The sequence below is a fragment of the Bos javanicus genome, chromosome 1, assembly GCF_032452875.1.
Source record: "Bos javanicus breed banteng chromosome 1, ARS-OSU_banteng_1.0, whole genome shotgun sequence".
In the NCBI taxonomy this organism is placed as follows: Eukaryota; Metazoa; Chordata; class Mammalia; order Artiodactyla; family Bovidae; genus Bos; species Bos javanicus.
The window spans coordinates 82,414,615-82,440,811 of record NC_083868.1 but is presented as its reverse complement, the minus strand read 5'-3'; the positions used below and the strand labels follow the sequence as shown (position 1 = coordinate 82,440,811).

The window sequence follows — 26,197 nt, the reverse complement described above, 5'->3', positions numbered from 1 at the left end:
TAAGTGTACAGTTCATTGGCAATAAGTACATTCACACTGTTGTACAGTCATCACCAGCATCCATCTCTAGAACCTTTTCACCTTGCCAAATTGAAATTCTGTGCCCATCAGTTACTCCTTATTCCCTCCTCCCCACTCAGCCCCTGGTAACCACCATTCTGCTTTCTGACTTGATGAATTTGATTACTCTGGGTTAGGTATCTCATATAAGTAGAATCAAGTAGTAATTGTCCTTTTGTGTCTAGCTTATTACACTTAGCATAATGTCTTCAAGATTTGTCTATGTTGTAGCACATGCAGACGTTCACTCATTTCTAAGGCTGAATAATGCTCTTGTTTTATGTATGTGCTGCTTTTGTTTTCCCATTCATCTATCAACGGGTGCTTGGATTGCCTCTCCCTTTTGACTGTTGTGATCAGTGCTGCTGTGAACATGAGTATACAGACATCTCTTTGAGTCCTTGCTTTCCCTTATTCTGGATATATATTGCTGGATATATGGATTGCTAAGCTAAATGGTGGTTCTGTTTTTAATTTTTTGAGGAAACACCATGCCATTTTCCATAATGGCAATATCATTTTACACTCTCACCAGCAATGCACAAGAGTTTCAAGTTCTCCACATATTAACTAACGTTTGTTATTTTCTGTTTTCTTGGTAGTAGCCACCCTATTGGGTATGAGATAGCATCTCTCTTGTGGTTTTGATTTGCATTTGTGTAATGATTGGTGATGTTGAGCATTTTTTTCTTGTACTTAATTGCCCATTTTCTATATCTTCTCTGGCGAAATGTCTGTCCAGATCTTTTGCTCACTTTTGAATTGGATTATTCATTTTCCTATTCCTTAACGTTTTCAAAACAGTCCTCCCAGAGTTCAGAGAATCACTGGATAGGTGATCTTTAGATTGTTTTAGCTTTTTAACTCACTAACACATTTCTTGAATTCCTTGGCCCACACAGTCCTCTAAACACCTTTACCCTAATTCCCCATAGAGTATTCGGTCTTAGAACTTCCACAAACAGTTGACTTGTCTTTATGTAGTTCAACTAAGCATTTAGTTGCGGTTTTTGTGCTGTCAGTAAGTGTTCAATTTGACTGCTAGATTGGTTGCATTTATAGTATTTTTCTTTTTCAATTTTCTGTTATGAAAATAATTTTTGCAGATACTACATGAAAGATTATGGGAAAAATAAGAATGTTTCCCTAAATCACTACAGTGATTTGCAGGTGATATGTCTAGGGAAGCCAGTTCTTTGAATTCCAACGAGGATAAATTTCTCAGTAATAGTCTCATAACTACCATCTACTGTCAGATTCAATTTTGACGGTGTGCATTGGTGGTGTAGTAGTAAGCATAGCTGCCTTCCAGTTTTGACGGTGTGCTTAAGAATTTTGGAGGATTTGGTAATTGCACAACAGTGAGCTAGTTCCTGTGGGTTACACACAGATGGCTAAAACATCGTCCTCATCCAAAGAGCTAACTCGCTTGAAGGAGACAGATATGTTAAAAAAAAAACACTTCCAAAGCAGGTAGAGTCAAATACTGTAGTAGAGATGCAGTGAGAGTGACAAAGGCTTGTGCACAATTGGGGAACTATCTGTAACTGCGTTTCTTTTGTGGAAGATGCAACCTTGGAAGTAATCATGACTGGAATAATGAGTAGGAATTTGACAGACAGAAGCAAGGAAAGGCGCTTCTGGGTTGAAGAGAACATGAACATGAAAGTGCCTGACCAGTGACCTTGGGAAATAATCTGGTGGGACGATGCCCCAGGACGGTCACGGTGCTTACTTAGGAGCAGAGGTTTATTGACGCTCTATTGGTAAAAGTTAGTTTTTGATGTATGAGACTCATGTTTGGACTTGTGCTTAAGAGAACTACTGTTGTTTAGCCACTCAGTCATGTCTGATTCTTCAGCAACCTCCTCTGGGATTTCCCAGGCAAGAATACTGGAGTGGGTTGCCATTTCTTTGTCTGAGGGCTCTTCCTGATCTCCAGTCAAACCCATGTCTCCTGCATTGGCAGGCGAATTCTTTACCACTGAGCCACCAGGGGAACCATAAGAGAACTGTAGTGGCAATATAAAAGGGAATGAGGAAGCCGAGATTTGGAAGTCAAAAATTAAGCTATAGTGCAAACAAGGTGATGAAAGGCTCCATCAGGTAAAAGCCGTGGATATATGAGAGCATGGATATGGAATTAACAAAATAAACTATTTATTTGAATGTATAGATGAAAACATTAAAGATGATGAAGATTTATAAACTGGTTGACTTAAAGGTCATGGTTCTGTTAGTTTGGAAATGTAAGGGGTTGGAGCATATTTGAAGTGAGAGAACTGGGCTAGGTTTTGCACATACGAAAGTTCAAAGAGACTGCAGGATGCCCATGTAGAAATGGGTGACTAGAGCCTGGTGAGAATTCAGCCTGCAGATTATGAAAGGAACAAGGGCTGGCGGTGTATATTTGAAGGTTATCAGCAAGGACATAAGAGGTAAAACCAGAAGAGTAGCTGAAGTTATTGAAAAAGAAATGAAGAGAAAAGTGCCTGAAATAGTATCTTGAAGAAACATGTACATTAAAGAAATAGAGGGAGACCTGTAAAAGATATTTCTACTAGCAAATCCACAAACAAATAATTGGGGATTTTTCCATAGCTAAAGTACATTACAGTGCTAAGTATTAATATCATGTGCTTTCTATGTCCTAGGAATGTCAACCATTTACATAGAAAGCTGTTGCAAATGATTATCTGCTTTTTAATCTACTAAACCTCAGTATCAGGTCTTATATATGATTATATCATTTAAACCTAAAAATATGCAGAGAAAAAAATGTTTCATTTTTTACAGAAGCTTTGAGATTATCAGTATTATACCCTTGAGTGATGTTAACAATTTTTCTGACTCTAGATACCAAAGAGGATCCCTCATTGAAGGATGTTGAAGAGACCATGGTAGAGACGATTGCCCTCTGCCAGAGAAATTCACATAATTTGAACCAACAGCAGAGAGAGGTAGGAGAATGACTACAAAGCCTTTTAAAAGTCTGTTCTAGTCTGAAACTAGAAATTAATTCTATTTCCACTGCCCTCTCAGCTACCTGAATTCTATGCAACTGGGTTTTAATCACCATTCAGTGTTCCCAGGAGTATGTGACTCCTAAAGTTATTATGGGAAGGGCCTGTCTGCTTTGTTCTCACAAAAAGCTTTATATTCTTAGATTTGACTGTGCTGCAAAACTTAGGTGTGTGAATACTAGATGTCCTTGTTCTCTTTGGACAGAGATTTTGTGTATTCTGTGTAGTGGTACTATGGATGTGTCATCCATTTATCATCTCTTTTATTCCCTGGGGATAAAGTGAGTATGAAGAACTGGAGGAAAAGCCTCAAGGGATACAGAGAAAGCTGGAAAAGGTCAAAAAGGCTAGCATACAGTACTTCTCAACCTTGGCTGCACATAAGTCACCTGGGGACCTTTGAAAACTCCCAGACTGTACCACGATCAATTAAATTTAAGTCTCTGGGGCTGGACCCCCATCATCAGTGTGGTTCTGTTTGTTTGTTTGTTTTTCTGTTAGGAGGAGAAGGAAAGACTGGCTTTATTACTTTGCCAGGCACAGGGGGACACTTAAGGTTATAAATTTTGAACACCCTTTAGAATATATATTGTGTATAACAAACTCATATACATAATGGATGTGGGTTTTTTATTAAAAAACTTTGAGTGAAATGATGCATACCCATTATTTTTATAATCCATCAATACAAAAAGTTATACAGAAAGACATTTTTTAAAAAGTATCCTGTATCTATCATATCACTCAGAAATAACCATCATTATCATTTGGTGAATATCACTGTAGATATTTTTTTCATCTGCCTAGGTTTATATAATTTTAGAAAAATTGAATCAAAAATGCTTTCTTTAAAAACGCAGTATTTAATCTCATTTAGGAAGCCTGGGTAAAACTGAGGAATTTCTGAATTTCAAATAAATAGTTCTTTACTATACTATCTATTAATAAATCTGTCTGAAGTTTAAAAAATCTGAATAACTATAATTGGAATTATCATTTATAATCATATTTCAGTTTTTATAGTATCTATGATGTGCAGCCAATAAGGAAGTTTATGTGAACCCATACACACTTGCTCCAGCCTCTCTTCTCTATCCCTCTGAATTTTTATTAATTATGTTATTTTACCTCAGTGAGGTTAACAAAACATTCTTTTCTATATCGACAGTTCCCTTAGTCTTTAATCTTTATTTAAATGGATTATAAGCTTTACACTGTTCCTTTTATTTTTCTTTTAAAGTACTTAAAAAAATTATATATTTTTATTAATGGCTGCACTGGGTCTTCATTGCTGTGTTGCAGGCTTTCTCAAGTTGCAGCGAGTTGGGGCTACTCTTTGTTGTTTTTCTCGGGCTTCTCATTGCAATAGTTTCTCTTGTCATGGAGCATAGGCTCTAGAGCGCACTGGCTGCAGTAGTTGTAGCTCGTGGACTCAGTAGTTGGGGCTCACAGTCTCTGGAGCACAGGCTCGTAGTTATGGCACGTGGGCCCAGTCACTCCGTGGCATGTGAGATCTTCCTGGATCAAACTCTGTCCCCCACAGTGACAGGTAGATTCATTCCTATCCACTGCGCTACCAGGGAAGTCCTACACCATTCCTTTTTGCCATGATTTTTCCATTCATGAGTTTTTATTTTATCTTTTGGCTAACTGTCTATATTGCACATGGTTATATTTTGATTAAAAAAACACAAAAGTAAAATTGTTAAAGCTGTGTTTATATATATTTAATACTAAGCCTTTTTATCTTTCAAACTTTCTGTCTCCTCCCTAATACCTACTTGATATTCTTCCTTCTTCATATGGAAAGTTTAAGGAAAAATGACAGTTATGTTTTATAAATAAAGCCATTAGGCTCACATAAGCTGAAATATGTCCAGATTCACATATATTAACAGTAGAATTTGAGCAGGTCAGGAAGCAACAGTTAGAACTGAACATGGAACAGCACACTGGTTCCAGATAGGGAAAGGAGTACGTCAAGGCCTATATTGTCACCCTGCTTATTTAACATCTATGCAGAGTACATCATGAGAAATGCTGGGGATGAAGCATAAGCTGAAATCAAGATTGCCGGGAGAAATATCAATAACCTCAGATATGCAGATGACACCACCCTTATGGCAGAAAGTGAAGAAGAACTAAAGAGCCTCTTGATGAAAATGAAAGAGGAGAGGGAAAAAGTTGGCTTAAAACTCAACATTCAGAAAACGAAGATCATGGCATCTGGTCCCATCACTTCATGGGAAATAGATGGGGAAACAGTGAGAGACTTTATTTTTGGGGGGCTCAAGAATCACTCCAGATGGTGACTGCAGCCATGACATTAAAAGATGCTTGCTCCTTGGAAGAAAAGCTCTGACCAACCTAGACGGCATATTAAAAAGCAGAGGCATTACTTTGTCAACAAAGGCCCATCTAGTCAAAGCTATGGTTTTTCCAGTAGTCATGTATGGATGTGAGAGTTGGACTGTAAAGAAAGCTGAGCGCTGAAGAATTGATGCTTTTGAACTGTGGTGTTGAAGACTCTTGAGAGTCCCTTAAACTGCAAGGAGAGCCAACCAATCCATCCTAAAGGAAATCAGTCCTGAATATTCATTGGAAGGACTGATGCTGAAGCTGAAGCTCCAATACTTGGGCCACCTGATGTGAAGAACTGATTCATTTGAAAAACCCTGATGCTGGAAAAGATTGAAGACAGGAGGAGAATTGGACAACAGAGGATGAGATAGTTGGATGGCATCACCAACTCAGTGGACATGAGTTTGAGTAAACTCCGGGAGTTGGCGATGGACAGTGAGGCCTGGCATGCTGCAGAGAGTCAAACATGACTGGGGTCAGACACGACTGAGCAACTGAACTGAACTGAATCTGAAATATGTCCAGATTCACATGTATTAATTGCAGATTAGATATTAAATTCATACCTCCAGAACTCTAGGGATTATTCTGATTATATTTGAACTCTAATCTCTTAATCATAGACAGAACTAAGGCTTCCTTTGATGTGGTGAAAGGGTAATTTATTCTGTATTTTTTTTTTGTCAAAAATGTATCTGAGCTGGTATCTGAGTCTTCCTCTCTTAGACATGCATGCACCTCTCAACACCACTCTCTATTTGCCCCCACCCTCTGACAACTGGTTTTTGCTTCTTTTTTGAGCAACTTTCATAACAACAACGAAGACATTTGAATGTTAGTTTTTATTCAAATACTATTTTTGTGAAAATGCTAAACTGATTATATGTAATATCACACATTAAGTTTAGGGGACATTCATGGTTGTTTGCCTTTGTTCCTCTTTGTTTTTGTTTTGGAGAGAGTGAGAGACAACAAAGAGCTCTGGCCACAGACTCTAAACTAACTAGAAAATTGGAAGTATCCAAAAGCTTGATAATGCACTATCTGTACTGTCTCTTCCCAAAAGTCTCTTCAGTTAAAGTCCGAGTGCAGGAAGTTGGGTTGTCGGTCCTTTTCCAGGTGGAATCTGTACTTGTCCTCCTTTGTATGTCTGTCTGCCCCAGTGTCCAGTGATTACATATAATAAAAAATATGGCTTTGTTATGCACATAATTCCGTGAAAAGGAAAGTGGCTGGTTATGTAACATGACAGTTCACGTTCAGTTGTGTTGCTCTCAGGGGTTAGGATTGTCATTATCATAATGGTTATTTTAGCCTGTGAGTTTTTAGAGTTATCCAAGTTAAAATTTTAAGAACCAGCAAAGAGCAAGAGAGATGAAATATTTAAAAGGTGCTTGCCATATATTTCTGGTTAATATGGAGATTTAATTGAAAAGTTCCTCTATTTAGGGTATAAATACTTCCCATGGCTCTTACCTATACAACCATGCTTCCCCAGTCTGCTATTTATAAATCAAGAATAAAGTAACCTTTAAAAAGGTAATTCATCTAAAATTCCTGGATTAAATAAGGACAAATTTAAATAGAATTTCTAAATATATTATAAAAACCAAAAAGGTAAAATTTAGGTATACCATATACAGTTAGATTAAAAGACAGAAAGAAATGATGTGGTTTAAAAACAAGTTGAAATAGGCAACTGAAAGACAAGCAAAGTAAAGCCATCTAAGAATAAAATACAAGATTAAAAATTCATGAGTACTAGATAAAATAAAATTTCGATAAAATAAATAATTGTCAGTATACAACATAGTTAAAACAAGTATCTTAAAAACTAGAAGAAAAACTGTTTAAAAAATAAAGCATAAAATCCTGGCCTTAGAAAACCTCAAGTGGGGGCAGACAAGGGCTTCCTTGTATAGAGCTCTTTCAGTGGGAGGCTGCCCAGTTGGAAAGTCTCTGGATTGTGAGCCTGTCCCCTTAGTGGGCTCCCTGAGTAACCATGCTTGTCCTGCTCTCTCAGTGCTGACTTTTCTTCATGCCTGTTGGATGTTTGCAGGAATAGGTCTCTTCCAAGATTCCGGGTTAAATGAGGGCTTTGTAAATCTCTACCCAACAAGAAAATATGCTTGAAATTTTAAAATGTATTAGTTTGATTTTTGATGATGAAGATTTTTTCTAAGGCTTAGCAAGAATACGTATGATGCACATATGGCAGTGTATAATCTTTTGGCAAATTACTCAACTTCTCTAAGCTTCAGTTATCTTATCTCCAGTAAAGGTAATGCTTACTATATTAGGTTATCATGAGATTAAATTGCCAGTTGAAATGAAAATTGTATGTAAACACTTAATACAGTACCTAATAGGAATAAATGACAGATCTATTAATTTATCTCATAAACTAATTTTCTCATAAATAAATTTCCAACCTCATTCTGTGGTTGGGAATATTAATTGAAATAATGGTAACTTCGACTTCTTAGTTTATGATGACTGAGGAAATACAAAATAATGCTTGACACAGGAGAAAACTTGAGATAATTGTATTCATTTATCTTGCTTGATGTCAAGCTGACAAGAAATGGGAGGAGGGTAGTTGTGAGGTAGTTCTCTGTCCCCTTCTGCATTACATAGGTCCGTTTAGACAGTTAAGAATAGCTGGAGGCTCTGCTCTGGCTCTTTTGAACCTCCTCTCTTCTGAGACACAGAAGATTGCAGTTCCAAGGTCTAGACTTACTTAACTTCAGCTTCCTTAATTTTCCCAAGGTGCATGGTAAAGGTATCTGTTGTGGTTATGGTTTTTGCTTTTTATTGTCTCTTCCTCATCAGGTGTTCCATCTTTTCTTTTCCTGATTTTTACCAACAAGTGTGTATGAGAAGTACATTTCAGCCTATGAAACAGTAGGCTGATGTTAGTTATTCTTAAAAACAGCACAGTACTTTTGTTTTTCTGTGACATTATAGGCACTCTGGTTTCCGTTATTGGAGGCAATGATGGCCCCTCAGAAGCTGTCTAGTTCAGCTTCACCTCATCCACACTCTGAAGGTAAGTTTATCAGCATCCATCTATACCATCACTCAAGTTTTATCTGCTAGAAATAGTCATTTAGATACCTTCTCCAAATATCGTATTTTTATTATTGTCCTTAATGAAATCATATTGTAACGTTGATCTCATTTTTCAGGTTCACTTCTTTCTGAGGCACCAGTTACATCCTTTGTCTAAATAACAGTAGCTTTAAAATATCAAACTTAGCTTGGTTAGCTAAGTTTCTAGGAAGCTTTATTCCTGACTTACAGGAAAAACCTAAAACTCTGATTTTAAACTAACCTTAATATTAACATGTTGTTACAACAGCTCTGAAATCTTTGACCATGCAAGTTCTCAACAGTATGGCAGCATTTATTGCCCTTCCATCCATCCTGCAGCGAATCTTACAGGTGAGTTGAAAGGGTAAAATTCAATGTTGATCAATTTTAACTTATATTTTAGTTATGTATATATAAATAATGTTTAAGTGGGTCTCGAACACAATGCAGCTGATTTTTGGCATTAGATAATATCTAAGGCATGACTGTGACCCTCATCCTTTAGCTCTGGCACACCCTTGCAGCCTTCAGTTGTTCACTGTGACCTTGGGATTCAGATACATAAGCTTCTTTTTGGTGTCCTGTTTCCAGCTGGTTACACTTTTTAGTGCAAAAAAACCACATAAAAATTGTTAATATGGACATTTCTTAATCTTGTTACTTAGGTTTTCTAATTCATCCTAAAACTTTGTCCAAAACTCATCTCTTACTCTTCAGCAAAAAGGCCTGAACCTTTCCAACTTCATCAAAAAGAGAATGCTAAAAATATGCTAAGATATTTTTAGAAAAATCTGTGAACATTCTTGGGCAAACAGTAGGAATTATCCTTAGAATCCATTTTGTCTTTCCTTACTTTATGCAGGATAAGTGAAAAGTGAAAGTGTTAGTCGCTCAGTCATGCCCAGCTCTTTGCAACCCCATGGACTATAACGTGCCAGGCTCCTCTCTGTCCATGGAATTCTCCAGGCAAGAATACTGGAGTGGGTAGCCATTCCCTTCCCCAGGGAATTTTCCCAACCCAGGGATCAAACCCTGGTCTACGACAATGCAGGCAAATTCTTTGCCATCTGAGCTACCAGGGAAGCAGGATACAGACACACCAAAACAAAGCAAAACAGTAATATGATGCTATTGATCTTCATAATTTTCAAATTATTTTTATCCAACCAAGAATGTTGCTTTCAGCTCTCTTTTAAGACTCTACGAGTTCTCCTTTCCCATCTGGTATGAAGCAGCTGGGCCTTTGCTGATAAAGACTACTGTATCCAACAGTCTCTCACCACATTGTATGTTATCATTTAGAATGTGTCTTCACATGTGTCACTTCATTTGATCTTTATCATGAATTGAATAATAATTTGGTACAGACAGCTTTTCTTATATCCATTCTAAAATACATCTGTCATAAGGTTTTAGTCATATATGAACCATCTCTATAATGCAGGAGTACTTTAATTTACCAATAAATTAGAAAAAATGAAATCCTAAAGCCAAAAGTGTCTTTCCTCTCATTATACACATTTATCTTTATGTTGAGCTTTCATCACATTTTAATACATAAATTATAATAAATAGAAATTGATTTTTTCTTTTGGCAAATGCATATAATTTTTTTAAAATAGTGTATTTCGAGACTCGTATCCTTGAAGGCTTTTGATATTTGAAAATCTTTATTTTTGTGTTATACTGGTATTCATTTTAGTTGTAGTCTTACCATTTCCACCATCAGTGGTTAACTCACACTAATCAAGAGAGTATGCTGATTGTTAAATTCCTGTTTTCATGTAACTCTACCTTATGTTTGTATAGAGATTTTTATTTTTTCAAGTTGCTTTCGCAGATACTGTTTTTGAAGCTCACAAGAATCTCTTGAAGTAGGTGGGCTACTATAAAAATTTCTGTTGATGAAGGAGGAAACTAAAGTATAGAAAGTTATGTACCTGATCCACCATTAGAGGCAACATCCAGACTACCACCAAAGTCTCTGATCTCTTAATATACATGGTTTCCTACTATATCATGTAAGCTCCTTCATTTGCTTCATTCAGTCCCTGGTGTTTTGTGGCACTCTAATCTTATAAATCTAGTGGCTTCCCTGGTGGTTCAGATGGTAAAGAATCCACCTGCAGTGGGTTTGATCTGGGTTCGATCCCTGGGTTGGGAAGATTCCCTGGTTAGGGAAGATCTCCTGGAGAAGGGAATGGCTACCCACTCCAGTATTCTGGCCTGGAGAATTGCATGGACTATACAATCCATGAGATCTCAAAGAGTCAAACACAACTGAGTGACTTTCACTGGTTTTTTTGAGGAGTTAGTTATTAATTGATTTATATATTATATGTTACCCTGTTTGGTTAATTATCTGGGTAGATGGAAAAAAGGCACAGTTCTTGCCTTAAAAGACCTGTGGGGAGACAAGAAAATATCTGATATAACAATTCATAGGGCTCTAAAGAGCAGGTCATATTGGCTGCCTTAAGGATTACATGCTCTATTACAGGTAGGGTAATTGCTACTTCTGTATCTGTACACTTTAAGTCCACATGATAATAGTGGAACAGCCATGTAAAAGCATGACTCTGCCCCTTGACTCTACCTGATTGACTCGGAGTGGGCAGCTGGCCAAGAGGGGCCAACCAGTATCCTCTTCAGGAAATTTTGGAACTGAATTGAAAAGGTGAAGAGTTTCTCTGCAGTTCTCTGGATTATATAAGGTACAAAAGTTCAGGAGCTGACAGTGACTACCTTTCTGTCATATGGACTGAAATAGTATAAAGTTAATCTTCAGAGAGAAGAACAATGAAGCAGGCACACAAAGAGGAGAATAGACAAGATACATGGAGAAGAGAGAAGATAGAAGGAGAGAATTCAAGACATTGGGAGAGGAGTGTGGAGAGAAAATCCTGAAGGTGTCTGCATCCCTCATTGTTGTTCTTAAGCCTTACCTGTATTCCTTTGTTTGGATCCTTAAACACCCCAGCACCTTTACAATTATTATATTTTTTGAGTAAGATAGAATGAGCTAGGTTTCTCCTCTGTGGCCAGAGGAATGCCAATGAAAGTATATATGTGAGACAGACTGTGGAAAGATTTCCTGGAGGAGTAGATGTCTGAACTGAATCTTAAAAAACCTAAAGGAATCAGTGGTTTAAAAAAAAAAAAAAAAAGGACTATTCTAAGCAGAGTGAACTATATATAAAAGAATCTGAGGTGAAACATGGTTGGTATGTTTGAGGAGTTGCAGATGTTTAAGTATGCTTGGAACATAGGACAAGATTAAAGCTGCGTCACAGAGCTGAAGTTTGAGAGGCAGGGACCCTGTCCTTAATTGCTTTGTAAACTGTAGAAGGGACTTTGGTTTTTATTTTAAATTCACTAAATAGTCATTACAAGATTTTAACCAGAGGACTGATGGAATGAGGTTTCTTTTTGGAAAGATCACTCCGTCTGTATTATATAGGATAAAGTGGAAGGGCTCGAGACTGAGACTGAAGGCATAGAAATACCCAGAATGTATTCATAATAGGTACTCAAAGTTTGTTAATTGAGTTACATAGAATGGATAGGAGAAGTGGATTCAGAACTTGCTTAGCTAACAGAATTTAATTGACCTTTTGACTGATTAGATGTAGGAGAACACAAGAAGAACCCAGCTAAGCCCCTGATTTCAGTTTTGTTTGGCTAACAATGAGCAGTGGGGATACAAGACCAGACTTCATAGGAAGAGGTAAGAAGTGGAGAGGAAGATTTGGAAGTCATCAGCACAGAAGTAGTAGTTAAATTCTTTGAAACTAGAGGAAGTTCAGCATGAATGGAATTAGTAAAAAAGGCTTAAGGCCAAAATGGAGTTCTAGGAAACATTCAAGTATCAGAGGGTTTACCTATTTTTATTGCCCCTTAGAAGAGATATTGACATGATGAGAGGTTCTCAAAGATCTTCCTGACCTAAATGTTCATTCAAAATGTTCCTGGGGACCTTAATTGTACAGGTTTCATTCATGAACATTAGGTGATAAGTCAGTATTTTTTTTTTCCCTTTCAGTTTTGATAAGTTAGTATTTTTAAGGGACCATATTTATGTTATATACATTCTGCCTTTACTCCCTGTTCTTACCTTCACTCTATGGCAAAAGTAATTTTTGGCTTCTGAAAAGCTGCTTATGACTGTTTTACTAAGGGAATTAATACAAACAAATGACTTATACTCTCTCAGCATTATTCATATTTTAAAGTAATGTTTGATAAATAATAATAAGTAATGCTTGATCAGTAAAAATTGTATTTTTTTTAAATTTTTTTAAATTTTTAAATTTCTTTTTATTGGAGCATAATTGCTTACAATGTTGTATTAGTTTCTGCTATACAACAGTGTGAATCAGCTGTATGTTTACATATATCCCCTCACTCTTTAGCCTCCCTCCAACCCCAGTTCACCCCATCCCACCCCTCTAGATCATCACACAGTACCAAACTGAGCTCCCTGTGCTATACAGCCAGCTTCCCATATGTATGCTATAATAAGTATCAGAAAGCAATAGAGGTATTGCTATTTGCAAGAACATAGATGGACCTAGAGAATATTATACTTAGTGAAGTGAGTCAGAAATAAATACTGTATTGTTGTTATTGTTCAGTCACTAAGTCATGTCCAACTCTTTCCAACCCCATGTACTGCAGCACACCAGGCCTCCCTGTATGAAAAGTGAAAGTGTTAGTTGCTCAGTTATGTCCAACTCTTTGAGACCCCATGTTGCTCAGTTATGTCCAACTCTTTGAGACCCCATGCACTGTAGCCCACCAGGCTCCCCTGCCATGGAATTTTCCAGGCAAGAATACCGGAGTGGTTGGCATTTCCTTCTCCAATCACTTATATATGGGACTCTAAAAAGAAGACAAATGAATCTACATACAAATCAGAAACAGACTCACAGATATAAAAAAACAAGTTTATGGTTACCAAAAGGAGGAGGGGGGAGAGGAACAAATTAGGAATATGGGTTTAACAGATGCAAACTCCTGTGTATAAAATGGACAAACAACATGCATTTACTGTATGGCATGGGAAATTATATTCAATATCATATAACCTATAACAGAATATAATCAGAAAAAATAACTGAATCACTATGCTTTACACCTGAAACTAACCCAATATTGTAAACCAACTATTACTTCAATTTAAAAGAAAGAAAATGCTGGAAAAAAGTGGTCATCACATCTTTTTATAACATGCTTTTTAAAAAACAAGTTTGTTTGAAGTACCTAAATGTGCTCTTCTTTTGTAGATTATGGACAAGTTAAAGAGAAACTTCAGCAGTTATTTATTGCTGAAGAATCTAGCTGACATATTTGGAAAATAATTTGAAAAGCTAGTAGATCGTGTGCATGCTGTGCCAGAAGCCTTGAGCTCTCTTTTGCATTCTATAATTTATATGTGTCCCCAGCATGAGGTTATTTTCATGATTTTGCTTTTAAATTATGCATATTAGAGTGAAATGTACTGATACAAATATAGACGTGACCTATAAAGGTTTCTTCTTTTTCCAGCATTTAACCTTTTCAAGACCTCTTTGTTCTCCAAACCACCCTTGTCATAGGTGAATAACAGAGCTTTTTTGTGCTGGAGTGTGTGCTTTTCTGTCCACACATACACAGTACATACTTGTATTGTGTATGTGTGGACATGTTAGAGTAGCTGTTACAATGTTTTTGTAATAAAGTATTACATAGTGTCCATTTATACTTAAAGAGGTATATTTACTGAGAGCTTGACCATAGGTGTAATTGGATGTAAGTTCAGAAGTGTTAACATGGATCCGTTTTTATGCAAAGAAAATTAAAAGATTGTCTCATGCGTACATGGCCTGAGTTGTTGTTCTAGTAAAGAGGTAGTCTGAGATGTCTGTTGTTTTGTCTTTTGCAGATGCTCTGCACATTGTTGGACAGGTATCTTTAACTTAGTGAGACAGATTTCCCCAGTAAGTTTAAGTGATTTGTTCAAGCCCAAAGTAAACTTGTTAATTAGTACACGAATGTCTCAGTGAGACAGATTTCCCCACTAAGTTTAAATGATCTGTTCAAGCCCAAAGTAAACCTGTTAATTAGTACAGGAAGTAAACTTGTTAATTAGGACACGGTTTCTTCAGCAGTACCTCAGCATCAGGACCAGGAACCTATGGCAGACAATCTGGTGCTGCTCTTGACCAGCTGAAAGTACTGATCACTGATCTGAGTTAGAAACTGCATCTGTCCTGTCTTCAGGAACCATCACCAGAGCATAGAAGAGAAAAAAAACAAATCCTAAGATTATGTTGTACAAGTGCATGAAAGCACAGTTTCTTCTCACATTTCTATATCTTTCTCCTAAGTTTTCCCTGGTCCACAGTCTTTTTTTTTTTTTTTCTCTTAACATCTGAACTCACTGTACCAAGATTTTAATAACCCCTACTCCTTAGTAAGTAACCAGAAGCGTTCCCCATACCTCCCAGCAAACATTAGTTTATCATTTAGTTACTCGTATTTGTTACTTTTATCTAGCAAATACTAGTTTATTATTTAGTTTATTAGTTTGTATGTCATTTTTCTTTCTTGAAAGCTCCTCCTAAGAAAGACTCAGAGACTGAGACCAAAATTTACAGCCACCAGCATTTGATTCCAGTACTCTTGCCTGGAAAATCCCATGGACAGAGGAGCCTTGTAGGCTACAGTCCATGGGGTCGCTGAGGGTCAGACACGACTGAGCGACTTCACTTTCACTTTTCACTTTCATGCATTGGAGAAGGAAATGGCAACCCACTCCAGTGTTCTTGCCTGGAGAATCCCAGGGACGGGGGAGCCTGGTGGGCTGCCGTCTCTAGGGTCGTACAGAGTTGGACACGACTGAAGCGACTTAGTAGTAGCAGCAGCATTTGATAATAGGGATGGGACCTCAAGGTGGACTATGGGGAGAGAAACCTAAATCCCCAACCACAGAGAATGGTTGAATAACACATACCATCTTCACATGTTTCATACCCTGTAACTGTTCCTATTATTTGATGATATGGGAAACTGCTCACAACATACTATTAAGTAAAAAAAGTAAATGTATTATGTGAAATGCCCCCCAAAATACATCCTTCTTTCTCCTTCCCCAGAAATAAGACTGGAAGAATATACCTCAAAAAATCAAAAGTGTTTCTATTGGGGTGGTTGGATTTCAGTTCACTTTTATTTTTGTACACAACAGTGTTTTTCAAATTGTTTATGATAAACTCTTTGGCATACCTCATATGAAAAGCAGTGGAAGGAACATTGTCTAGGTATCTGTTGTTTATCAGTAGTGATTTGATTAAAAAAAACTTTGAAAAACTGCAAGTTGCTTAGATTCAGAAACTGATCTCCTAAACTGGCGTGACTTGGTTTGGACCAGACGGTGGCCAGATGTGGGTCATAGGAGGAGTTGAACAGATTCTGGGTGTTCTTGAGTACTTTGGTTTTAATGTAGCAGATAAATAAGAGCTCAAAAAGGGATGTGTGTCTATTAGTTGCTCAGTCATGTCCGACTCTTTGTGACCTCATGGACTACAGCGTGCCAGGCTCCTCTGTTCATGGGGTTTTCCTGACAAGAATACTGGAGTGGGTTGCCATTTCCTTCTCCAGGGGATCTTCCTGACCAGAGATTGAACCTGGGTCTCCTGCATTGCAGGCAGATTCTTTACCATCTGAGCTACCAGGGAAGCCCCCCAAAATGATAGGTGATGTTTAATAAGAAGGAAAGGAAGCTTGCTGCAGAAAATCAGAGTGAAATTTATGGTTGTTAAGCAAGAGACCTGGATCATTTAAATTTTGTTTGCTTTTCCAAAATGCTTCGATGACCTGAGACCAGTGTACATTTCCAGTAGAAAGGCTCATAGAAGAATAAGTATTTTGTGACTATTGACAAATACTTAAGAGTATTTGACTTTATCAGATAACTTATACTTTAAAATACATTTAAAATAACAAGAATGGAATTATAATCTTTAGCAACTTTTTTCTAATTAGGACCCAGTTTATGGAAAAGGAAAACTTGGAGAAATCCAGGGCCTTATTCTGGGAATGTTGGATACCTTTAACTATGAACAGGTAAACTACTTTCTATTTCTAAGCCCATTCTAAGGTAGAAAGAAGCTATTCTTTTCTCTTTGCACCTATACTTTTCTTTAGAAATTACCATCTGTTTAGTGCAAGTTTGAAAGATTGAAGTGTATGACTTTCTAATTTTAAAATTTCTCTTGACTTTAATTTATATTTTGTATACATATACACATATATTCTGTAATGTGTAATTGCAGCTTTAGAGTTTATTTTACTCTTTTGATTCATGAGCGGTGGGACATAGATCTTGTTTTCGAAATGAAAAATATAAGAAACTTTCTTGGAAAATAATGGAATATAAAGGTATAACTCAAAAAAGGAAGGATCAGCATGAGTATAGAAAAATTGCAGAATAAAATTAGTGTTCTTTTAAACATTCTGAAACAGTTAATCACCACTAACCAGAAATGGTCATTCAGTTCAGTTCAGTAGCTCAGTCATGTCCGACTCTTTGTGACCCCATGAATTGCAGCATGCCAGGCCTCCCTGTCCATCACCAACTCCCGGAGTTTACTCCGATTTACTCAGACTCACGTCCATCACGTTGGTGATGCCATCCAGCCATCTCATACTCTGTTGTCCCCTTCTCCTCCTGCCCCCAACCCCTCCCAGCATCAGGGTCTTTTCCAGTGAGTCAACTCTTCACATGAGATGGCCAAAGTATTGGAGTTTCAGCTTTAGCATCAGTCCTTCCAATGAACACCCAGGACTGATCTCCTTTAGAATGGACTGGTTGGATCTCCTTGCAGTCCAAGGGACTCTCAAAGAGTTTTCTCCAACACCACAAATCAAAAGCATCAATTCTTCGGCGCTCAGCTTTCTTCACAGTCCAACTCTCACATCCATACATGACCACTGGAGAAACCATAGCCTTGACTAGATGGACCTTTGTTGGCAAAGTAATGTCTCTGCTTTTGAATATGCTATCTAGGTTGGTCATAAGTTTCTTCCCAAGGAGTAAGCGTCTTTTAATTTCATGGCTGCAGTCCCCATCTGCAGTGATTTTGGAGCCCCCAAAAATAAAGTTTGATGCTGTTTCCACTGTTTCCCCATCTATTTGCCATGAAGTGATGGGACCAGATGCCATGATCCTTGTTTTCTGAATGTTCAGCTTAAGCCAACATTTTCACTCTCCTCTTTCACTTTCATCAAGAGGCTTTTGAGTTCCTCTTCACTTTCTGCCATAAGGGTGGTGTCATGTGTATATCTGAGGTTATTGATATTTCTCCCGGCAATCTTGATTCCAGCTTGTGCTTCTTCCAGCCCAGCGTTTCTCATGATGTACTCTGCACATAAGTTAAATAAGCAGGGTGACAATATACAGCCTTGATGTACTCCTTTTCCTATTTGGAACCAGTCTGTTGTTCCATGTCCAGTTCTAACTGTTGCTTCCTGACCTGCATACAGGTTTCTCAAGAGGCAGGTCAGGTGGTCTGGTATTCCCATCTCTTTCAGAATTTTCCACAGTTTATTGTGATCCACACAGTCAAAGGCTTTGGCATAGTCAATAAAGCAGAAATAGATGTTTTTCTGGAACTCTCTTGCTTTTTCCATGATCCAGCGGGTGTTTCTTCCCTTAACCCGAAACTGCCTGTGGCATTAATTCTCAGTAAGAGCCAGCTTAGTGTACAAATTTTTCTTCATGTACTTCAAAGTGACTCATGAAGCCACCAAGGAAAAGTGCCATTTAGACATGTTAGATACAATGTCTGCTTTTTCAATAGAAGAAAAAGAAATTGAGTGACAGAGCTTTTCTTAGGGTGTTGTAAGAACTGCAGTTTTGTTAAGTAAGCATAGTGCAAGGAAGCTGATCCCCCTTCAGGCACAGATTCCGGGATGGCAAAAGGAAGCTGAATGCAAAACTGAAAGTTTTTACAAACTTTGGAAGAGGAAGAAAAGATGGAGTTGATTGGAAAGAATTAAAATAGACCATTAGAACAAAAAGTTCTGCATTATAGATAAAGTTTAAGGACAAGACTGTGTAGCAAGGAGGATGGACAGTATATCTTCCCTTTTGGGACCAACAGAAAAGAACCCAACTGCACATCAAAATGATACATCTGAATGTTGAGAATTAGATGTAGTAAGGCACAAAAATGGTGTGGACCTAACGGAAGCAGAAGATATTAAGAAGAGGTGGCAAGAATACACAGAAGAGCTGTACAAAAAATATCTTCATGACCAAGATAATCATGATGGTGTGATCACTGACCTAGAGCCAGACATCCTGGAATGTGAAGTCAAGTGGGCCTTAGAAAGCATCAAAGCTACGAACAAAGCTAGTGGAGGTGATGGAATTCCAGCTGAGCTATTTCAAATCCTGAAAGATGATGCTGTGAAAGTGCTGCACTCAATATGCCAGCAAATTTGGAAAACTCAGCAGTGGCCACAGGACTGGAAAAGGTCAGTTTTCATTCCAATCCCAAAGAAAGGCAATGCCAAAGAATGCTCAAGCTACCACACAATTGCACTCATCTCACACAGTAGTAAAGTAATGCTCAAAATTCTCCAAGCCAGGCTTTAGCAATACGTGAACTGTGAACTTCCAGATGTTCAAGCTGGTTTTAGAAAAGGCAGAGGAACCAGAGATCAAATTGCCAACATCCACTGGATCATCGAAAAAGCAAGAGAGTTCCAGAAAAACATCTATTTCTGCTTTATTGACTATGCCAAAGCCTTTTGACTGTGTGGATCACAATAAACTGTGGAAAGTTCTGAAAGAGATGGGAATACCAGACCACCTGACCTGCCTCTTGAGAAACCTGTATGCAGGTCAGGAAGCAACAGTTAGAACTGGACATGGAACAATGGACTGTTCCAAATAGGAAAAGGAGTACATCAAGGCTGTATATTGTCACCCTGCTTATTTAACTTATGTGCAGAGTACATCATGAGAAACGCTGGGCTGGAAGAAGCACAAGCTGGAATCAAGATTGCCGGGAGAAATATCAATAACCTCAGATATGCACATGACATCACCCTTATGGCAGAAAGTGAAGAGGAACTCAAAAGCCTCTTGATGAAAGTGAAAGTGGAGAGTGAAAAAGTTGGCTTAAGCTGAACATTCAGAAAACGAAGATCATGGCATCTGGTCCCATCACTTCATGGGAAATAGATGGGGAAACAGTGTCAGATTTTATTTTTGGGGGGCTCCAAAATCATTGCAGATGGTGACTGCAGCCATGAAATTAAAAGACACTTACTTCTTTGAAGGAAATTTATGACCAACCTAGATAGCATAGTCAAAAGCAGAGACATTACTTTGCCAACAAATGTCTGTCTAGTCAAGGCTATGGTTTTTCCAGCGGTCATGTATGGATGTGAGAGTTGGACTGTGAAGAAGGCTGAAGGCCGAAGAATTGATGCTTTTGAACTGTGGTGTTGGAGAAGACTCTTCGAGAGTCCCTTGGACTGCAAGGAGATCCAACCAGTCCATTCTAAAGGAGATCAGTCCTGGGTGTTCTTTGGAAGGAATGATGCTAAAACTTAAAGTCCAGTATTTTGGCCACCTCATGCAAAAAGTCAACTCATTGGAAAAGACCCTGATGCTGGGAGGGGTGGGGGCAGGAGGAGAAGGGGACAACAGAGGATGAGATGGCTGGATGGCATCACTGACTTGATGAATGTGAGTTTGAGTGAACTCCAGGAGTTGGTGATGGACAGGGAGGCCTGGCGTGCTGCAATTCATGGGGTCGCAAAGAGTCGGACATGACTGAGCGACTGAACTGAAGGAAACAATACTTTCCAAATACAGGGAACCTTAAATGACATAATGTGATAATTGTGAAATATCTTTATGTGACTTAATGACAGATGTCACAGTCTTGAGTAGATTTAAATAGCTTTTAAGTGCTGATTGGAAAATGTGATCTCTTGCCCAAGGGAGATGAAAAATGAGTAATGACCATTAGCTTTTCCAGTGAAATGTTAATGTGGAATATTGCTATGGATGCAGTTTGTATTTAAAAAATCAGAGTATTTTTTTAACAATTGTTAGAACTTTGAAAAGAGAGCAACTTCACTGGAATAGCTAGGAAGTGGAAGGGTAAAGGTTTGAACTCAAGGTTTAAAGCCTGGCTCTAGAGTCCATCTTACACTGCCTCTATCTGTATATTCTGGATGAGCTGTTTCCTCCTGAGATCAAACCTTCTACTTTTGCACTAGACTTCTCTCTTTGCATTGTGGCTTTAAATATCATTTACATGTAAATATCATTTACATACATACAGAGCTTATTATATGAGTGTTAATAAATAAGTAGCTTTGGGTTAATCCAGTCATCTGAAAGCCATCAGTACCAAATTAAGCCACAATGATGGCAGAGTACTCATTTCTCCATAGTAACTAGTGACAGCCTTTTGATAATTATTTTGAGACTCTTGATGTAGTACTTATCAGTACTTGTGCATTGAAGTTAACCAGTTAAGTCTGAGGTGCTTTGATGTTTATTTGATCGATTTTATGCCTTTGTAGTATATTCCAATTCAGCTGTGGTTGAAAATGAAGCAAGTGCAATTGAGAGACTCAATTGACTCATCCCCTCTGTCTCTCACTTTATAAACAACTTTTTGTTGATTTCTTTTTATTTTTGTCATTCATAGACCCTGCTGGAAACGACAACTAGCCTTCTAAACCAAGATCTCCATTGGTCATTGTGTAACCTGAGAGCTTCAGTTACCAGAGGACTGAATCCCAAGCAGGATTACTGCTCTATTTGTTTGCAGCAGTACAAGAGACGCCAAGAAATGGCTGATGAAATTATTGTCTTTAGGTAAGAGAGGGAAGGAAACGTAGTACATATGAGTGTGTACATGTATTGCCAGGCAGGAGCACACATAGACACACAGCCCCAGTCCGCCATTCTGGCAGTGAACAAAACAAGGCAGAGTTCCTGTTCTCTTAGATCTTATATTCTGCATAGGGATCAGGGGGAAAGAGTATTAGAGTGGTCAGGTCACAAATAAATACAGATAATGAGAGCTATGGAGAGAAATAATACACAGGGTAAGGGGATGGGAAAAAGTGTTCAGGGTGAGAATGCTATTTTAAGATATGATAATGAGGAAAGATATGTCTAAGAAAGTGACATTTGTGCAGAATGTGAGTAGTAGGAGTGAAGATTAGGAATATATTTTAAGAGAAGAGCTAACTTGCTGATGTGAAGTGACAGGCAAAAACATCTTCAGCCCAAGCTACTGAATGAATGTGGTACTGTCCTCTAAAATAAGAAGAACAGGCATAAGGACCTAGGGAAATCAAGAGTTTTGTCTTGGAGATGTTAGGTTTGAGATGCCTTTTAAACATTTAAGTAGGAATGTCAGGTAGACAGCTATTCTAGTCAGAGATATGTCCTGGAAATATAAATTTAGAAATCATCAGCATGTAAATGATATTTAAAGCCACAATGCAAAGAGAGAAGAAGTCTAGTGCAAAAGTAGAAGGTTTGATCTCAGGAGGAAACAGCTCATCCAGAATATACAGATAGAGGCAGTGTAAGATGGACTCTAGAGCCAGGCTTTAAACCTTGAGTTCAAACCTTTACCCTTCCACTTCCTAGCTATTCCAGTGAAGTTGCTCAGTCGTGTCCAACTCTTTGCAACCCCATGGACTGTAGCCTACCAGGCTCCTCCATTCATGGAATTTTCCAGGCAAGAGTACTGGAGTGGGTTGCCGTTTCCTTCTCCTAGCTATTAGACTTTGACAAATCATTTCATCTCTTTACATCTTAGTTTGTTTATTTGTAAAGAGGGATAATAATGGTACCTACTTGCTAGAGTTTTTGTGAAGATTAAATGAGATAATTTACATAAGACACTTAAAACCATACTGACATATAGTAAGCACTGTATAAGTGTTAGCTTCTGTTTTTACAGATAAAGATTGGTAGATTTGGTGATTAGAAGGGAAAGTATTTCTTATCACATAAAGAGCCCATTCATTCAACAACTATTTATCAAACACACTATGTGTCAGGTACTGTTAGAAGGGATAGGGTACTAGATGAACAAAACAAAGGTTTTGCTCTCAGAGTTTACACTCTAGTGAAAGAGATAGACAAGTGAAATGCCAGATAGTAAATAACAGGGTGGGGGAAAAAAAAAAGCATGTTAAGTGAGATGTAGAGTGTCTGTGGGAGAAGATGTTTTATGAAGAGTGGTCAGGGAGAACACCACTGTTCAGATGATTATGGACAGGTAGTTAAAAATGAATTAATTAATAAACATGTAATAATTACCATGAGTAAATATGGTATAGAAGAGAGAGAACCCTGGGAACTAGTAATTTGTGAAGAGTTGTTAGGGAAACTTAAGTGACATTTGAGCAGAGACTTAAGGGAAGTTTCCATGCAATATTGGGGTAGAGTGCTCCAGACAGAGGATCAGCAAGTGCAGAAACCATGAGGCAGGTGCTTGGCATACTTCTCTGGAAGTGAGTGAGCAGGCTAGCATTTCCTGAGCAGAGTGAAGAGAAAATGATAAGAGATGACTTCAGCAGCCAAATCATGTAGGAACTAAATCATTATGAAGAATTAAACTCTTACTCTGAGATGAAAAGCCATTGGATGGTTTTGAGGATAGGGTTGACACAATATAATCTATGTATTGAGGATCACTTTGACTGCTGTGGTGAGAACGGACTGCAGAATATCAAGGGTGAAAGTGGAACAACCATTTAGGCTAATCCAAGTGAGAGATCTCCAGGAGCATATTGGGCACCTACTGACCTGGGGAGTTCCTCTTTCAGTATCCTATCATTTTGCGTTTTCATACTGTTCATGGGGTTCTCAAGGCAAGAATACTGAAGAGGAACTAAAAAGCCTCTTGATGAAAGTGAAAGTGGAGAGTGAAAAAGTTGGCTTAAAGCTCAACATTCAGAAAATGAAGATCATGGCATCTGGTCCCATCACTTCATGGGAAATAGATGGGAGAAACAGTGGAAACAGTGTCAGACTTTATTTTTGGGGGCTCCAAACTTACTGCAGATGGTGACCGCAGTCATGAAATTAAAAGACGCTTACTCCTTGGAAGGAAAGTTAGGACCAACCTAGATAGCATATTGAAAGGCAGAGACATTACTTTGCCAACAAAGGTCCGTCTAGTCAAGGCTATGGTTTTTCCTGTGGTCATGTATGGATGTGAGAGTTGGACTGTGAAGAAGCTGAGCGCCGAAGAATTGATGCTTTTGAACTGTGGTGTTGGAGAAGACTCTTGAGAGTCCCTTGGACTGCAAGGAGATCCAACCAGTCCATTCTGAAGGAGATCAGCCGTGGGATTTCTTTGGAAGGACTGATGCTAAAGCTGAAACTCCAGTACTTTGGCCACCTTATGCGAAGAGTTGACTCATTGGAAAAGACTCTGACGCTGGGAAGGATTGGGGGCAGGAGGAGAAGGGGACGACAGAGGATGAGATGGCTGGATGGCATCACTGACTCGATGGACGGGAATCTGGGTGAACTCTGGGAGTTGGTGGTGGACAGGGAGGCCTGGCGTGCTGCGATTCATGGGGTCGCAAAGAGTCGGACATGACTGAGCGACTAAACTGAACTGAACTGAAGTGAGAGATGGCCGAAGATGATTGTAATGAAGTAAGCAGTGATGGGATTCTGTATATATTCTGAAGGAATAGCTGACAAGATCTGTTTATAGATTGTATATGAGGTATGAAAGAAGGAATAGTTTTCGGCCTGAGAAACTGGAAGGCTCTAGTTACTATTTAAAGGCTGGATGAGAGTGTGCATTGAGGGTGGGGTTTGGTGGAAATCAAGAATTTGGTTTGGGGCATGTTACATATATGGGGGAGGATAGAGAAAAGATTTTAAAGACTATCGAAGAGAGAAAAGTACTGACTTCTGAGGTGGTCCAACGTTTCAGGTTGGAGAAGTGAGAAGGAATCAGTGAAGATGACTTAGAATTACGCTCAACACTTACTTCTGGAAGTTTTATTTGGTAGCTTAATGTAATTAACAGGAAATTTCTTTGTAGTAATGATGTTAGAATTTACTGTATAGTAGTAACATTTTTGTGAATGCTTATAAATCAAATCATGACTCTCAAATTTGAAGAGAAATACCACTCATGTCATTATCAAATGACTTAAATAATTATTATTTTCCCCAGTTGACGTTGTTCAAACCATCTAAAGATGTTTCATAGTTTGAGAAATGAGCGGAAGTTCAACTCACCCCTGGGTAGTTTGTAGTCAGAGAACTGTGATGCTGTTGTACTCACAACTGAAGTGTACAAATACATGAGTCTGGATTTTGAAAAAGAGAGGAGAGCAACAAGTAAATCTCTTTTCTTATTTCTTAACCTATATACCCACCAATGCATTTCAGCTTACTGGAAATAATTATCACTTTTAAATACTGTCTAATACAACTTAGGTTTATGATTTTATGATAATGAAAAGTGTCAATTGGTTACCTTCATTTTGCAGCTGTGGCCATTTATATCACTCGTTCTGTCTGCAAAGCAAAGAGTGCACCATAGAAATTGAAGGGCAAACAAGATGGACGTGCTACAAATGCAGCTCAAGTAACAAAGCAGGAAAGTTGAGTGAAAATTCATCTGAAGTTAAAAAGGGAAGGATAACCCCATCACAGGTAAAACTTGTTTTCATGTCAAGGTGGTGAAGGAAATGGCAACCCACGCCAGTATTCTTGCCTGGAGAATTCCATGGACAGAGGAGCCTGGCAGTATACAGTCCATGGGGTTACCAAGAGTAGGACACGACTGAGTGACTGTCACTCTCACTCATGCAGATAGTCTTTTCTTAACAGTGTCTTTTAGACCTGGCCTCATTTTTTTTCAGGTCTTTTCAGGCCTCAGCAAATTTACTTAGTCTTCTGTTTCCTGCACCTTCCTCCATGCTGCCCTATCCTGTAGTTGACGTTAACATCACTTAGTGAAATGTTGGACCCATTGCTTTTTTCTCTCTGTTTTTGGCTTGAGAAACTGGAAGTCTGTAGTTGCGATTTATTTAGATGTGGAAGGTTAGAAGGGAGCATGCATTGGAGATGGGAGTATAGAGAAAAGAAAGGTTATAAAGATTATCGAAGATAGAAGGATTGACTTCTGAGGTGATCCAGCATTTCAGATTGGAGAAATGAGGAGCAATCAAAGATGATTTAGAATTATGTTTAAATCATCTAACTTATGCTAAATCTTTTTACTTTCATGCATTGGAAAAGGAAATGGCAACCCACTCCAGTGTTCTTGCCTGGAGAATCTCAGGGACGGGGAGCCTGGTGGCTGCCGTCTATGGGGTCACACAGAGTCGGACACGACTAAAGTGACTTAGCATAGCATATGCTAAATCAATTAAACTTTGAATATTAAGTCAGAAGATAACCCAGGGAAAAAACTCTGACCTAGCTTCTCCCAGATAATAGTTCAGAGTTTCTGCACTCCTGTGGTAGCCACTAGTATCCATTTTCATCCAGTAAATACAGAACCATGTGCCAGGCACCATGTTAAATGCTAGAACAAGACATTTGTCTTATGGAGTTTGTATGACAACAAAATTATAAACAGATTTCCAGT

At 38.3% G+C, this 26,197-nt stretch overlaps 1 protein-coding gene across 7 annotated transcripts in view; it reads left to right on the top strand.

The window, feature by feature from the left end:
• VPS8 (VPS8 subunit of CORVET complex) overlaps window positions 1–26,197 on the top strand; it is a 291,235-nt gene that overhangs the window by 193,397 nt on the left and 71,641 nt on the right. For all 7 annotated transcript variants that reach the window (XM_061413733.1, XM_061413742.1, XM_061413725.1 and 4 more), the window contains 6 exons: window positions 2,917–3,020; window positions 8,412–8,493; window positions 8,806–8,888; window positions 16,563–16,643; window positions 21,257–21,426; window positions 25,092–25,257. In XM_061413733.1, coding sequence (XP_061269717.1) covers window positions 2,917–3,020; window positions 8,412–8,493; window positions 8,806–8,888; window positions 16,563–16,643; window positions 21,257–21,426; window positions 25,092–25,257 — 686 coding nt within the window. The remainder of the gene's footprint in view (window positions 1–2,916; window positions 3,021–8,411; window positions 8,494–8,805; window positions 8,889–16,562; window positions 16,644–21,256; window positions 21,427–25,091; window positions 25,258–26,197) is intronic.